Here is a 16,791-nt window from a genome sequence, read left to right as displayed (position 1 = left end):
ACACCGCTCTCAAAGTCCTTTCGACTAGGTGCTCCGCAGGACACTCTAAATACTTGTAGGTTTGATTAGGAGAGACTAATCCAGAACGCCTGAGTAAACACTCAGCAAAACCATACAACTTAACCGACCCAATACATAACTCTTGTACGCATGGCCGGCCGAAACCGTAGACGTGGCTGCAATCAAAAACAATCTTAATAATAATAAGATAACACTTGCATGGCATTCGACTTAATTCAACAAACGATATTCAATTATAATTCAATAAACGTTATACAGCTACAAACATGTATGGTGCATAACATAGTTCGGGTCATTACTTCGAACCTGGTGAACTTCATAATAATAATTCTTGACTTGCTTTTCTAAAACGACTCATAACATCATGACAGTAATTACTCAAATAATAATAAATAAACATACTTCTTTGTGAAACTTTGGCATGACGCCAACAGTTCGTAATCCTAATCGGATATCTTACAGAACCAAGTCTCAACTCCCATTAATCGGACATCGTCCAATAGACTTCGGTTCAGACCACATGCTCCAAGAAGAAAGATTAAGAAGTAATGACGTCATGGGAGAACATCATGGAATGTCATGGAATGACATGGAATGATAGAACATTATGAAACGTCATAGAATGTTTCAGATATGAAACAAGATGACGATAGATTATTCTAGGGTTTCCATCGAGAAATCATGGAAACTGTTAATGTTTCCAAACGTATATAAAGGACAGATCTTACAAGTTTGACAAGATCTTTTGTACAATAGTTAGATATACTTTTATAATAGGATTTAAAAGAAAACAAGGATAATTCCACATTAAACATCTTTTTGTAAAAAAGATGGGTTATATAATAGATCAAAATCTAAACTAGGCAGAGATTAGAATTTAGGATTCTAACGAATAGATGATTCGGGTTGCTCGCTTTATATAGTATAAACAATAACTAATAAAGAGATATATATAACTAACTAAAATACCTCTAATCCTAGTTCAACTTTCAGTCCTTTTATAATCTTTCCAAAATACTTTTTCTCTTGTCAATAACCACTTACTAGCCACTACTTTTCTCTAACATATCTATAATAGGTAATTTGGATAATATGTTTCCTTCCAATTTCGTTTAATGTCAAACCTCATAATACTTTACCCTCTTCTGTTCCACGGCAATTCACTGGATTGGTAATAATAAAATAAAATAAAATAAAGTTAGTAGGATCTTCTTTCCACAGGCACACAATTAGTTGTTTAACATAATCGTGGCTTAGGATAATGTTAATAAAGTAATAACTTAGTAAGTCAAATAAATTCTAGAAGTTCATATAATATCTCTTTGAAGTCATGCATGCATAAAAGAAGAACTCATAATCATGAACACCGCTCTCAAAGTCCTTTCGACTAGGTGCTCCGCAGGACACTCTAAATACTTGTAGGTTTGATTAGGAGTGACTAATCCAGAAAGCCCGAGTCCACACTCAGCAAAACCATACAACTTAACCGACCCATTATATAACTCTTCTATGCATGGCCGGCCGAAACCGTAGACGTGGCTGCAATCAAAAACAATCTTAATAATAATAAGATAACACTTGCATGGCATTCGACTTAATTCAACAAACGATATTCAATTATAATTCAATAAACGTTATACAGCTACAAACATGTACGGTGCATAACGTAGTTAGAGTCATTACTTTGAACCTCACAACTTCATATGCTGAGGAATATATATTTATGTTATTGGATTATATGGTACGTATATGTCTCTTTGCTAAAAGGACATTGATTTACAGACACACAATATTGTCGTAACGTAAGGTAGATATGCCGAGGCAACAAGGAAAAAGGAAAATTTCACGATGAAATCAAAGATATAAGAAATATATATATATATATATATATATATATATNTATAGTATCTTGTCAANAGCTAAAGAAGAAGACGACTGGTTATACCTTGAAAAAGTGTTAGTAACATTGCTACACATATTTCTCCCAATTTAACTGATCCAAACGAACAGTTATGGCCTATTTTCAACATATGTAAAACGTCTATGGAAGAAATTTTTTTGGGTGATATATTCATAATCTAATAGCACATCACACAGTCTTATACGACATGATTGAACATTCATATTAACTTCGAAGATGCTCCTATTACGGACTTTAATATAGCTTTAACTAAAAGTTAATCTTAATAGTATGTAACAATAAATGTAAAAATGCTATTTTGTTTTGCCTGTATGTGCCTGATAATTCGATACGAACTAATATACTATGTTCTATGCTGTTTTAGTACAACGAGGTCGCTTTTATAGCCTTCTTATAGACGTTTTCTCTCGCTGCTAATATCGTATAATGTCATTCCAATGAAAATTATACATTCATAAGAGTTCATCAATCTCAATTAGTACAGCTCAATACATCCGAGACAATCTTTACCAATAATGATAATATAATAATGAATTGACTACCTTTAGGGGCACAGCCAATTTGAAACAAAATAGAAGTAGATTTAAAGAATGTTCGTGAGTGTCTGTACCACTTCTGTAGCTTTTTCTTTCGAGAGCTTCTTCGATTTCAAAGTCATTTCTGTTCTAGGTTCTTTTTATAAATAGATTACAGAAAACTCAATTACTTAAAAAATGTCTCCTTTATTAATAAAATTACTCTATGCCGATGTATGAATAGATTTGAATACTCATGAGCTTATTACTTTTTATGTTTCTCTAAGAGTGCTAATATGCCATCAGTTCCTGCTGGTGTTTTGGTAGACGACCGAGAAGCTCGGTAGTTAGAGGTTGGGGCATATTCTCTTCTTATTCCGCTGCTTGTCTCTTTCGGCAGATGATCAAATTGCTTTATCGCGTTCTCTGCAGATGTAAGAGTTGAGTAAAAATCGATAACTGCTTGATGTGAAAGGATTCTTGTTCTATCAAAATTAAGAACCTGTAGACCTTCTCTCGAAACTGCTCTCGATAACGCCACATAAGCTTGGCCCTTTTCAAACACCCGCCTTAGATCCACTTTGACCTTTGGTAATGTTTGTCCTTGTGCCTTGTGTATGGACAATGACCACGCTAGCATCAGAGGCAGTTGTACCCTAGAAACAATCGGTTTTTCATTTTCATCTTCAATAGCCCAATTCTCTGGCTCCACTAATATGGTCCTTGTTGACAAATCTGATGTCTTAAACCGGACAAGAGGAAGTTTTCTGCCATTGGAACTTGCATGTAACATTTGCATTAATTCTTTTTTTCTTTTAATATTCGTATCTATTTCAATATCTTGGCCTTCCACACCATCTAAGAAATCAAATATGCTATCGTCTAGCTCCGCTTTAATATCGGTAGTTTTAGGTCTACAAAAGGAATCTTTTGCGCTTTTCTGCCTTACATTATCAGTATCTTTTTCTTCATTCCAACTGTCCATAAGAGGTTGAGGATTAGACACCAAGTCTTCCAATTGTGAAAGAGGAACTGTCGGATCATCACTGATCGTTTTGTAGAACATATATGTTTGTGGATCAACGAATGCTAAAATTTTACCTAATGATCCATTAACCAACGTTTCATCCATATTCTTTATCATCATCACTTGGGCCCCCACCTTCAACTGTAAAGTCTTTGGTGCCAAAAAGTTCTGTAAAAGGCGTTCTTTCATCTCTTGATCTTGTAATTCACCGCCATCAATTGATTCGAATGTATGGGTCAGGCCTGGTAGTTTATTCAACCTTGAGAAATTTGCTCTGTCAACTTCTGCTCTTGTACTATATAATTCCGCTGGGATAATTTCATCATCTGCCAATGGCCTAGTTAACTTCTTGAATTCTCGTTCAGTATTTTCATCTATTTTTCCCAATCTCATTTGATTCAACATGGTAATAAATTCAGCATCACCCTGTTGCCTGAACACCTTTTGTAACATGATTGTGGACTTGATACCTGCCTTCCACGCCTTGGATTCGAATGCAAAAACTGTCGGATTTTGAGGGTCTTTGGAAACCGGCGGTAATTGAAAGAAATCACCACAGAAGATTAATTGAATACCACCAAATGGTGCATGGTTCTTTCTAATTTTCTGTGCAATATAATCCAATTTATCCAATAGCTTACCGTCAATCATGGATATTTCGTCGACAACAAGGGCTTTAATTTTTTGCCAACGTCTTAAATGCTTCTTCGATCTTCTGACTTTCTTATATAAGTTTACAGCTTCTCCATTACCCAATCCAATACCAGCAAAGGAATGAACAGTAATACCTCCAATATTACAGGCTGCCAAACCGGTAGATGCAGTAACGGCCACCTCATCAGCATCATATTTTCGTCTTAAAGCTCTAATCATTTCTCTCAGCAGAATGGACTTCCCTGTACCTGCACTTCCAGTATAAAAGATATTTATACCTTTTTCAGCCAATGTTATAATATTTTCTTGTTCCGTACTTAAACGAATAGGTATCTTAATCTTTGTATTTTTAGGTAGATTTAACTTTTTCGTAGGGGTTTCCATATCGAGATTAGTGAAAGTTGGTGGTTGTGTTAGTAGCGTGAATTTATTACTATGTGTTACCTTGGTTTCTTCTTTAATTATCTCGAGACTAGAATCGTTCATTGATATATTACTTTGTGCTGAATTAGAAACTACGGGAAGTGTCGTTGGCCACTTGGTAACTGGTGGTACTGAGGGTTTTCGAAGCATCGTTGATTCCTCTGGTGTCTGTTTTTCTGAGGGAAAAGATGGTCTTAACTCATTGTGTTTGGTACACGCAGGTTCTAAATTACTTTCCTTACGGTTCAAAGGCTGTCTGAAACGTTCTGTCTTGATATCAACATTATCCTTGAAAGTTACCTGAGGTATTTTTTTAGTCAAGGTGAAAGATTTCTCTACTCCTGAAGGCATTGATTTTATTTGCTCGCTATTAGTTTTTGGAAATATAATTGATGATGCACCCATGAGTTTCTTTGCAGGATCTACTGGATTATATTGTAAGCCTCTCATTAATATTACGTCGTCATCATTCTCAGATACATCATTTTTCACTTCATTATGCATATCTACTTCCCATTCACCTGAATCGGAGAACAGAGCATCCAAATCTTCATTAGACATCTTTATTCGTTTAGGTTCGTTAGCAAAAAAGGATGTTGATGAAAGAGGCCTTATTCCCATTTTCTTTGTCGTTTGTAGAAAGATTGAGGTATTGAAAAATGCACCGAGAGGAATAATCGATTTTCTGTAGAATATGCTAACTAATTGTTGCTTCCAAATATTCATATATTGTTATATCTCGATCAAGAGTAAACTTTAGTTGTTTTTTTTGTCTCGATTATTGTCTATCAAATACTGCACAATGTACAGTCTGCGAAAGAGATAAAAAAAAAGGCTTCGGTTTACAGGAGAAAGGGATAGATACAAGAAGTTTTGGTTCACTCTCTTATTGAGGATTTTCAATCACAAATGACATTGGATCCTTCAGAAGTTTGTTCATTAAGAAGTTGTGAAATAATGAGTGATACATCTCATTTTTATCATAAAATGTTCGAACGCGTAAACTTTTTAGAATAATAATAAAGAAAAAAAACGCCAAAGAATTCAAAGAATTTCCAGATTTTGTAGTTTAAATACTAATATGGTCCATCGAAATTAAACTTACCTGTTATTGCAGTGAGGACCAACAGTATTTCATTACGGAGGATAACATAGAACTTTGGAGAATAGATCATGTTAAAATTCCACCAAATAAAGGTCAATAAAGATGAATTATCTTTGACAAATGTTTTACAGGCGGGTCAAGCATTCCGCTGGGTTTTCAACGAGAAAGAAAACCATTATACTACTACTATGAAAGTTACAGAATCAAATAAATATTTTATCGTTGTTCTCAGTCAACCTGCCGATGATCTCATTGAATTCACTTCCCCTGACTTATCTCTCGATCCGGAGCATTTGAGGTCGCATCTAGAACGATACTTTAGATTGGATGTTTCATTGAATAACCTTCTTTTAAATGAATGGATACCGAAGGATCATCGTTTCAAGACTATTTCAGCTCATGGTGTGAGAATTTTAGCGCAGGAGCCCTGGGAAACCCTGATATCATTCATATGTTCCTCAAATAACAATATTGCACGGATAACCAAAATGTGCCATAGTTTATGTACTAATTACGGAGAAGAAGTTGGCGTCTTCGACGGTCAGAAGTTCTTTTCTTTCCCAAGTAGTGATGTCATAGCAGAAAGAGCTACAGAAACTGCTTTGCGAGATTTAGGATTTGGCTACAGAGCAAAATACATAATTGAAACTGCTAAAAAGGTATCAAAAGTGCGAGCGGATGGGAATTACGAAAATGATACAGCTCTATTCAGAAAACTACAATCATCCTTCAGTTATATTGAAATGAGGGAACATTTGATGGGCTACACAGGAGTAGGACCCAAAGTGGCAGATTGCGTTTGCCTAATGGGCCTGGGCATGGATGACGTCGTCCCCGTAGATGTTCATGTCAGCAGAATTGCGAAAAGAGATTATCAGATAATAGCTAATAATAAAAATATATCGACCCTCAAAAAACTCTATGCAGATCTTCCAATAACGAGGAAGAAAATCAATCTGGAATTAGATCATATAAGGTTGGAGTTATATAATAAATGGGGACTTTACGCTGGCTGGGCTCAAGGTGTGCTGTTCTCAAAAGAGGTTGGTAAAGTAAGTGGTGCAACTAGTTCAGGCGAAATTAAGAAAAGAGCTATCGTACAAGTAGATATCGATATTAAAGAAGAAACTGCTACAAGGACTACTTTTGATCGTGTCAGTAATAAACATAGGAAAAATATAAAAAGAGAACAAATATAATATATTATATAGAGACCGTCAATATATTTATCCTATAGACTATATTCGAGTTATATTACTTTTAGATTATCTTTTATACGCAATGGAATTAAATACTGTGTCTTCTATGTAATAAAAATTCTGGCACTTCTGAAGCAACAACCTGTGCTTGACAACCTGGTAGAAATGGCATTTTACCTTCACTTTCTAACTCTTGGAAAAAGATCCTACCGTAATCAACACCAACAGCATATATCTCCTCAAATTTACCAAAATCCAATGTTGCATAATTTTCAATAGGTGGTCTAATATATAGTACTCCAGCCGTATTTTTTGCCTTCTCTAATGCGTTAACAGACGCTACATAACCTAGACGGACTTGGATCTCTGCCATATTCGGAACGTTAGGGTGAGAAGAAAATGGGTTCCATCTATTGAATACAATCCAAAACCCATTTAAAGAATCACCATATTTCATTGGGGTTCTATCGTCTACTGAACCAACATCAACAGCAAAAATAGTATCGCAGCCACGGGCTTTCATTTCTAAAACAGGTAAATTATCCAGATAACCACCGTCCAATAGCATAGATCCATGCTCTTCCAAAGGCGGAAGTAAACCTGCAAGAGACATAGATGCTCTAATATAACGCCACGCATAACCAAAAGAATGTATTTCTTGTACTGAATTGGTGATATTCGTCGAGTTGCAATAATACTGGATCCAGAAATCTTCAATTCTCGTGTCACCAAATGTCTTCCATATACCACGATTAAATTCATGCCCAGTTGTGTATGATGTTACTGGCCATGTTAAGTCCAATAATGTTCTCCATAGGGAAGAAATTCTACCTGCAAACTTCTTAACCCGCCCATAGATGGGGACCAAATCATAATCCTTGGCATATAAACCTCCGACGAATGAACCGATGGAGGTACCACCTATCATGTCAATAGGAATACCTTGTTCCTCTATAGCTTGTATGACTCCTAAATGGCTCAAACCTCTCGCACCACCACCACCAAGTACCAAACCGATAGCTTGTCCTGAAAGAATTCTAGCAAGTCTTAAAAAATCATTTTTGTGCGGATTTGTGGGTGTATAAAATTGGGCATTCCTTTTCTTCATGAATCTAGAAGAAAAATTTTCGACAGTAGTTTTAAGTGAATCAGGCAATAATTTGGAAATATTTTGTTGTGTTTTTTTGCTGAAATCAGTCTGAATAAATTTATCTACTAATGCCAAGGCACCTCCGTTAAAACCATGGATCTTATTTGCAGAGATACCCTCCAAAGGATTAACGACTAATTGAATGTGATGATGTGAATGAACCCATGGTCTGTATCGTAGCCATTTTTGTGTCAAGCCAGGTTCTACGTATCTTTCAGGGTGCAACAAAATCAATTCTGTTCTTGCCGTTGTCTTTGATTTCAATAATAGATTCTCATATTCACCAATATCTGGTAATGATGTAGCATCTGCTAATAAGAGAATACAATCACCTTGAGCAATACACGTTTGCGTCCAGCTCGATTTACTCGGTGTATCGGCAATGTAAACGACCGTTTGATACATCTCTTCCAACTCGGCAAAATAACCACTTTGTTTCAATTTGGCTAATCTATCAAACGCATGGCGTCCCAAATGGGTAAGTGTCGTACGCTGATTTAACCCTATTGTATTACGTCCTACTTGCTTGAAAGCTTGTACTAACTTCATTGCGAAATTTTCTACTGGTAGTCCTTCTCTAATTGGCAATATTGTAATAGTTCTGAAAGTTATTTTACCAGAAGAATGATTCTGGGTTTGATAATGGGAATTCAAAGAGTTCAATGATTTCGTTAATGGGATAGCAAGATTATTATCTTCATTATTTTGAGTATAGTTATTCCCCATAATTTTTTTCGCGACCAATCGTGAAACACGAATCATAATTGATGGATGTTCCATCGCGATGGATTCAAATAGTGTTCTTGGAATACGGGCTAACTCTGAATCTCTTACAGCTACAATTGTTGTGAATCTGTTCATAGCTGTCAACACTTCAACTTCTCCAAAACTTTCGCCTTGTGCTAATTCTCCCACAACCACTGGATATGTTGTAGAATTCTTCATCTTATCTTTCTTGCTGTCATGATGAGTAATTGCTTCATTCACATCATTTGTTGTATTTCTCTTCCTTTCTTGCAATTGTCTTAATCTACCGTTCAAAACTACATATATACCATTTGCGGGATCGTCTTGCGAAAATAATGTCTCTGATGCAGAAAGATGAACCCATTCTAAAGCATGATCTAGTTTCAACATTCTTGAAGAGAGTAAACCGCTCAAAGTCTCAGCGATACGTAGATATATCAAGAAGTATTTGTCGCATAATCGTTCAATTACTTTATTTGGTAAAAACCCAACGTATACATCTGTTTGTGCTTTTAAATTAACAAAGGATTTATAACCTACAATCCCAGAAAGATAACCAGCGATACCACCACTTCCTATCGAGAAGAGTGTATGTTCTATTTTATGATTTTTCTTATTGGTTGGATGATCATCGCTATCGCTGGATGTTGAGACTGATATTTTACCAGAAATAACGTAAAACATACCTTTCCCATCGGAGTTTGCTTCAACAATATTGGATCCTTGTTTGAAAAACTTCAATTGAAGTCCTTGAGCAAATTCATTTTTAGCAGAGTCGAAATCTAAATTAGATGAAATTTCTTCTTTATATGGTTTCTTTTTCTTGTTACGTTTCATTTGTCTTCTTGAAGTGATAGTGTATTCACTTGGCAAGATTCGTAGTGTTGTTTGATGTGTCACAGAGGATCCTATGGAAGGATCCAATGAAATTTCGGATGAGCGGTGGACACTCCTGCCTAGGTTAGTGTTACTGTCAGTGAAGGAAGTCTCTGGGTTCGCGGCTGACATATTAGATTGGCTAACTCCCATAAAAGCAAAAAATGCTTCAGTAACAGCCATCCGAACAGAAGAGTCTTCTGTTTCCTCCTGAGCTGCTGAAAATGATCTTGTCTTTATGTCCTCATTCATTCCATGCTTTGTTTTCAATGTCTTAATGAAACTTGCGGAAGATCCATTTTGATAATTTTTTTTGAGCTTAGGACGGTCGTATGATTTTAAATGTTTTTTCGTATCTATATGATCGTGTGAGGCGTTTGCCTTTGACGTCCATTGATTTGGCGACTTTGAATCTCTTGCTGGAGTGTCATCATTGTATTCTTTTCTAGATAGTGGTACATTTGATAACAAGTCACCTGGGTTTAAGTGATCTCTTGAATCTAGAACAACATGTCTCGAACCGATTACCATAGAGTTCCGGCTCGGTTTTGCTGGGATGGGTGCTTGAAGGTTATCGTTGGATAACGATGTAGTCTTAGAATCTAATCTTGGTTTACTGGATTCAAAACTTGATTTTCTTGCATGGCGATTACTATCATTATGTTTAATTTCCGAATTAGAAGCCTTGGATTTTCTAATGACGGTTTCTTTTAAATAATAAGGAAGTTCATATTTGACTGAACGATTCAAGGATAGTTCAATATCCATAATTTCACGAGTCAAACCCAAATAATTATGTGCTGTTTGAAAGGTCACGTTGTATAATTTGGCTAAAATCATTTGAATCATATGTGAAGCAGATCTAGGATATTTAGCAGTCAATCTAGCAAACGCCTGAGGTGGAATTATTGCAATGGTACAGTCTGTACTAGCACGGGCAACGACCTTTGGGATAGAATATGGTGATAATAGAGCTGGAATATGTTCAGAAGATTGAAGGGGAGGCGTTGTATCCATAGATGGTGTTGGACAGCTAGAAGTCGCGTTGTCACTATTTAAAGTGAATTTACCAAATTGTAATTGCATGTCAATGTTGTTTGAGTTCCCTCTATCATTACTATCGGACCTTGAGCCATTTATATTATAAGGCGATGCATTAGGGTTTGCAGATGTAAACAAGTTCAGAATATTTACTAAGGAAGATATTGGATTACCTGGTTTAACTGTATTTAATAATTGAAATTTACCTAATCCGTTTTTCAACCGAATGTAACCTGACGATTCATCGTCCGAATCAAAGTCTGAATCCGAGTCTGAATCTGAGATGCCACTATTATAAGTAGTAAGATCCTCATTATCATTATTAGTGAGTGCTTCTACTCGTAAAACTGATTCATGTTCCGTAATGTCATCTCTAGCTTCATTTCTAACTATTTCATCAGCAGTTTGTTCTACTTCATGGAAAACTTGCAAAGTCCCCTCTACAACTATTGCAAATCCGATAGAATTATCTAATAATAAGATTTCACCTTCATCTAGTTTTTGAGTTTTCATATTCTTAGTTAATGCATGGAAAACAGGTTTTTCCAAATACCCAAAAATTTTTATAGCGCTTAAAAATTGGTCCAAGTAAGATGATAAGAAAGTATCATCATTGATATTATTTGAATTACGATTTTTCATATTTTCCGATCGATTAAGAGGTGTCGAACCTGCTTCTCTATTCGTACCTGCACCAATGTTTTGATTCATAAGGAGACTATCTTCGTCAGGTGTTAATTTTTTATACTGTGATAATACCCTTGCCTTTACAATACAGTATGTGATATAGATTAAGATTGCTATGACTGTTAAGATAACAGTGAATGAAATAGTAAACCGCATCTTATTTGCTGAATGAATGATTTTACCTGGAATTTGTAAAAGGAAAAGAGTTAAAATGTATGATATACCCTTTAAGACAAACATCGTTGAGCCTGTACAGAAATATATGATTACCCATGTGAAATTCCCAATACTGGATAAAAACCAGTCATGCTTTGCTTGAATTAATTGCTCAGGTAAGCCTTTTCTTTCTTGTGATGTCGATATTGGAGAAGCTGATGAAGATGAGGATGGAGTTGATTTGTCTTGCGTTATGTTCATAATGTGGTCTCACTAAAAAGAATAAGGTTTAAAGAAAAATGGAAACCAGCTTTTCTGAGTAAATATGTAGTTAGCCTTTTGACTTTTGTGATGACCTTTTTCAAAGTAGAGTTTAGATATGTTCTTCCTTCATACGTTAGAGGGTTGAGTTACCTGAAAATATAACCATTTTAGGAGTCTCTTCCCTTTGAGATGAAGTTGTAGCCTTTCTAGAAAACGATGGAAAGTAGCTTGCAACCCAAAGTTTCTACATGTATTTTTCTTTCGCGGACGGATTATGGGAGGAGAGAGGGCTGGGCGGCTAACTAAAGATATAACCGTCTTTTTTGGATGGGCCTTTGGGTGGCAAATTATATACAGCTTCAACAAGAAAAAAAGCATGTGCGACAAAGGTCAGATTTATGAATGATATATATCATAGTTCACGTGGAAGCTGAAAATGGTTTTTAATTAATAGCATGTTTAGATCTATAAACGTGTATATTTACACACACACTCATTAATCGGTGTTTTCAGAGAAGAAAAAATCTGCAGCCACCAAGTCCAACTTGTTTTCGCTGGCCCATTTATTAGCACCAACACCTGGGATACCATATCCCCAGTTAAACTGACCTTTAACTTCAGTGAATTTTGTCAAGTCTCTTGGTTGTTTGTATAGCAAGAAGACGTATCTATGCTTGCCTGTCTTTGGTGGTGGGCCAGGACCAATATAAGAAGACACGACTTTACCATTGCCGATTGGTCTCCAGCCTTCCGCATCTGCCTTAGACAAATCGATATCAGTTTCCACGTAATGACAATATTCACTGTATGTTTTATCAGTTCTAGAAGGAGCATCAGGATCTGTCATCACGAAGGTGAATCTGTCGTGTTCCAAGTCTAAGCTTTCATCAAAGAATTTAACATTGATAGTAGTTGGCTTGGACTTGGCTTCCAATGGAGTAAGATAACTACCCAATTGAGCATTCAAAACTTTTGATTCTTCGGTAGTGTATTTGATGGCAAACTCACCGACGGGTTGGAATTGCTCATTCTTAATCACGTCTGGAATAACTTCTTGCTCTTTCAATGCCTTAAGGATAGTGGCCATTTTTGCTTGATTCTTGATTTCCTATATATACGTATTTAGTAAAAGGAATAGTACATAGAACATAAATATATATATGTAAGTACGTACTGTCTTGTCTTCTCTTTTCTTCTCTGAGAAAATTTTGCAATTATCAATTGGTATGGGGTGCTATTCCTATCGAGGTGGCAAAATCTCCTATTTTTCTTCCCAGAGTGCGCGAGTTATTTCTCGTTGAAAATTCGACGGAGAATAATCAATATTTGGATAAGATTAAGTGAGAACAACGTATAATCTTAATGGGTTACTAGTTTTCACAACGGTTTTTGCGCAAACAAGCCCGTAATAGCTTTGCTAGAATATCCCATTATTATTTGCTTTTATTAGAGCACTCGATGTAACCTTAATTTTAATTTTGTTCACTCGAAAGAGCAATAGTAAATATTTTAAGGCGCCCACAGCCTTTTATATTTTAGCGTCACTATATATGATCAATTTTGTTTACTGACTCAAAAAACTACCTTTATAATGCTACATAATGTAACATAATGGGTTAAATAATAAAAAAATAGAATCGATATATTGGTGTGGTAAAATGTTTTCTTCAAGTTATCAACCTGGTTCGGCATATGTAAAAAGATTGAAAAAAGGAATCTATCAGTCTTTTGCACCGGACAATATGTGTTATACGCCGTTTACACATTCCAAACTCCCCACATTTTTTTATGGCAGAATACGATATGAATATATTATGGATACCATACATGATCTATCGATTCATAATAACAGTAAAGGTATTTTATTCATGTTTGATATGGGTAACAGATTTATTCCCAAGGTATGATGTACGTATGTAAGTAGCTTTATGAATAAGTCCTCTATATGCTCTGAATCAGCTACTTCAAGATGGTGAAATCAGTATTCTTCGATTACGTAAACACGCATAAGTAGCGTTTTGTAAACAATGAAACTGGAATCCAAGACCCACCCGAGAAGTTTCGTAGCATGCCACATATATACGTACAAAGTTTATCGAGAATTGTATTGTTTTTCCGAATTTAGTGAAGCGAATAAAAAAGTCTTCCTCGTTCCGTCACCACGGCAACGAGAACCCAGGCACCAGAAAAACAGGCTCCCTAACAAAGTGCCGCATAACACACTTTTGGTTTCCATAGTTCCTCAGGCGTAGAGGAAAATATTCTTTCAAGACAGCTGAGCTCCAACAAAAAATATTTCATGGAAAAATATTCCCAAATGAAATTTTGATCTCATATTTTCTTGACATATAAAAGCGTCTAATATTCTTTGCACTATTCTTCCCCAATTGGAACTTTCTCTTTAATTTTTAAGTATTTATCATAAAAACAAGAACATCAATTAATTGTATCCAAACTTTCAATAGGCCAACACTCAACAAAATAAAAAATAAAAATGCCAGCTTCTACTTCTACATCTACCGCTACTGAAACTATTCCTCTAGCTGAACAAAAATTACATGATATGACCATTGAACAACAAAAGGATCTATATGGGGATGAACAAGTCTTCAATAATTACATTGTCAACTTAGCTGATAGAGTAAGAAGCTCCATTGGTGGTGGTTATTCATTACCAAAGGAAAAGATTGAACCAGTTAAGGCCAATGTTGAAACCTTTCCAACTCTTTAATTTGGAAAAGTGAAACAATAATCATACCCATTCTTTGGATTCAGATATGAAACTTTTGAATAAAAAAAAGATTAAGATGTAAACTTTTTTCTTTATTTATAGTTATTTTTTTATCTCTATATATCTATTTAAAATTTTCAAATCAAAATTGAATAAAATATGCACTTTTTTCTTTAATATCTTCATTTTATTTTCATATATTCTTTAATGTTCCCTCAGTAGAATGTGTCACTTAGTTTTCTTACCATGGCGCTTGTTACCCGCGCTATAAGGGGCCGATACCGTTCCATTTAGTGGAAATGCGGAACTCCCATATTAAAAGGGTGTTGAAGAATCCCTTGAACTAGAGGCTTAAAAAAAGATAGAGACTCATTTGATATAGAATCGTGTATATATAAGTGGGGGGTCTTACTGGTTATTTAAGGACATCAAAAAACAACATTACCATACAAGCACACAGATTAGTTTCTACAAAAAAAGCAAATCACGAACCAATAACTATTAAGGAAAATGTCTTCTAATCAAAATATTTATCAAGATATCGAGGGGTTACAACATAGTATGGGTGGTATTAATTTAGAAAATCAGAAGGAACAATATCAGAATCAACATGAATATAAGAATGTGTTAGCTACTGTAGGTAGTAGAGTAAGACAAAAAGTTACGCAAGGATATCAAGTTCCTGATTTACGTCCTGAAGATAATGTTATGGTTCGCCTAAGAGAAAATCAGGAAACAATTAATCACTAGTTTGTTTGTATAATACTATAAATGGTGATTACCTTACTGGAATGCATTTCTTTTTCTCCCTCTGCTTCCCGGATCTCTGAACATTGTTGTAGAACCACAATGGCCATAGTTCCCCGCGCATTATGTAGACAGTTAAGAACCCTAAACTTTAAAACTTATGAATAGTTGAGATATAAAACCATGCAACACTATAGTTTATTTATTTATTTTTTAATTACATGTCCTATGCTTCATTAAGCAAAAATAACTTATCCTTAAGTATTAGATTAGATGTATTCAAAACTTTGGGACCTTAGCGGCTAAAACAATATTTTGGTCACTTAAAACGAGTTGTTTACAATATGACCCAGACACCCACTCAAAGTAAACAAATAGCACCCAGACAACATTATTTATTTTCAGGAAACCCACACCCCTCCGCGCTTAACGGCACCGCCTCTCCTCCTCAACGGTTTCCGTTTAAAGAAAAGAAAATCATTAATTAGAAAGGCTATATAAGGAAAAGAAGGACCGATCAACTTAAACAATCTCCAATTTATCTTCAAATGTATTGTTCTCATTATTTCGTTGGTCTTGGTATTTAATTTCTTTCAGTGACCATACTTACAAAACAAATAAAAAAGGGAAACTAGCTTTTCATCAAAACTATAAAGTCAAAAAAAATCAATATGACAATGGACGAAAAATCAAAATTAGAATACTTAAAGGATGTTAACTCTGCGGCTGACAGAATAAGACATCATCTTGCCATGAGCCATCAACAAGAAGTCGAAGAAGCAAACAGAGCACAAGCTGCTACTACCGTTGTCCCTGAATTCAAGCGTGTTCCATTACCAACTATGAACACTGCTCCTCCAATGTTAGAAAAGAACTGTACTTCTTCATTCTATGAATCTGGTTCCACTTTGGAAATGTGGGAAGAAAGTGTTGAACAAAAATTACAAAATATTGATCAAGATATTAAAAGTAATAAATTCGGTGCCGCTGATTTGAACACCATGTTTGCATCTGGTAAAATCGAAGAAATGGACTTTTAAATCTAAGATAAAAGAACCAAAAAAACATAATAAATATTCACATTGTGAGGAGATAGAGATAAAAATGACAATGGAAAATAAGGAGGGAAAAATTCATCACATATTTTGATTTTTTCTCACAGCAAGTTAAGAACGTCACATTAGCATTCGAAGGGGAATGGATAATAAAAAACAACAAGACTCGATTCACATTGATTGGATATTGAACATTAGCATACATTTTATTTCTTTGAGGTCGCATAGAACTGTTTCCTGTTTCCAGTTCTCGCGTTTTTTTAAAACTTTATTTCTTTTATAAGCATGTCATACATTTAATCATAGACAAGAAAAATGAATACATCGTTATCAATAAAAGTATACGATATGTGAGGTGAAGGTTGAAAGTAGAAGATCATATTAAGGCATTGGTACTCGGACATTATATAGGTTAATGGTTAATATGTACTTTAAAGAATACTTTTCTTTTTGATTCATTTAACTCGAGAAC

General features: G+C 35.2%; 6 protein-coding genes across 6 annotated transcripts; 3 read left to right on the top strand and 3 right to left on the bottom strand.

Annotated features, from left to right (window-relative positions):
• Nucleotides 1-2,722: 2,722 nt before the first annotated feature.
• PIF1 (DNA helicase PIF1) lies at nt 2,723-5,287 on the bottom strand (the record flags this gene model as incomplete). The annotated part of the gene is made up of 1 exon (XM_003669988.1): nt 2,723-5,287. One exon carries the CDS (start codon nt 5,285-5,287, stop codon nt 2,723-2,725), a length of 2,565 nt encoding a protein of 854 aa, XP_003670036.1.
• A 447-nt stretch (nt 5,288-5,734) lies between these two features.
• OGG1 (8-oxoguanine glycosylase OGG1) lies at nt 5,735-6,865 on the top strand (the record flags this gene model as incomplete). The annotated part of the gene is made up of 1 exon (XM_003669987.1): nt 5,735-6,865. The coding sequence occupies one exon, from the start codon at nt 5,735-5,737 to the stop codon at nt 6,863-6,865; it is 1,131 nt and encodes a 376-aa protein (XP_003670035.1).
• An 88-nt stretch (nt 6,866-6,953) lies between these two features.
• On the bottom strand, nt 6,954-11,783 carry NTE1 (lysophospholipase; the record flags this gene model as incomplete). The annotated part of the gene is made up of 1 exon (XM_003669986.1): nt 6,954-11,783. The coding sequence occupies one exon, from the start codon at nt 11,781-11,783 to the stop codon at nt 6,954-6,956; it is 4,830 nt and encodes a 1,609-aa protein (XP_003670034.1).
• A 499-nt stretch (nt 11,784-12,282) lies between these two features.
• Nucleotides 12,283-12,873, bottom strand: NDAI0D04770 (YbhB/YbcL family Raf kinase inhibitor-like protein; the record flags this gene model as incomplete). Its single annotated transcript, XM_003669985.1, has 1 exon — nt 12,283-12,873. One exon carries the CDS (start codon nt 12,871-12,873, stop codon nt 12,283-12,285), a length of 591 nt encoding a protein of 196 aa, XP_003670033.1.
• A 1,407-nt stretch (nt 12,874-14,280) lies between these two features.
• On the top strand, nt 14,281-14,517 carry NDAI0D04760 (uncharacterized protein; the record flags this gene model as incomplete). The annotated part of the gene is made up of 1 exon (XM_003669984.1): nt 14,281-14,517. One exon carries the CDS (start codon nt 14,281-14,283, stop codon nt 14,515-14,517), a length of 237 nt encoding a protein of 78 aa, XP_003670032.1.
• Nucleotides 14,518-15,935: 1,418 nt separating this feature from the next.
• Nucleotides 15,936-16,304, top strand: SML1 (ribonucleotide reductase inhibiting protein SML1; the record flags this gene model as incomplete). The annotated part of the gene is made up of 1 exon (XM_003669983.1): nt 15,936-16,304. One exon carries the CDS (start codon nt 15,936-15,938, stop codon nt 16,302-16,304), a length of 369 nt encoding a protein of 122 aa, XP_003670031.1.
• Between the last annotated feature and the right edge of the window lie 487 nt (nt 16,305-16,791).

Source organism: Naumovozyma dairenensis, chromosome 4 (genome assembly GCF_000227115.2).
Source record: "Naumovozyma dairenensis CBS 421 chromosome 4, complete genome".
Classification (NCBI taxonomy): Eukaryota; Fungi; Ascomycota; class Saccharomycetes; order Saccharomycetales; family Saccharomycetaceae; genus Naumovozyma; species Naumovozyma dairenensis.
The sequence above is the reverse complement of the archived record's forward strand: the minus strand, read 5'-3'. Positions and strand labels throughout refer to the sequence as shown.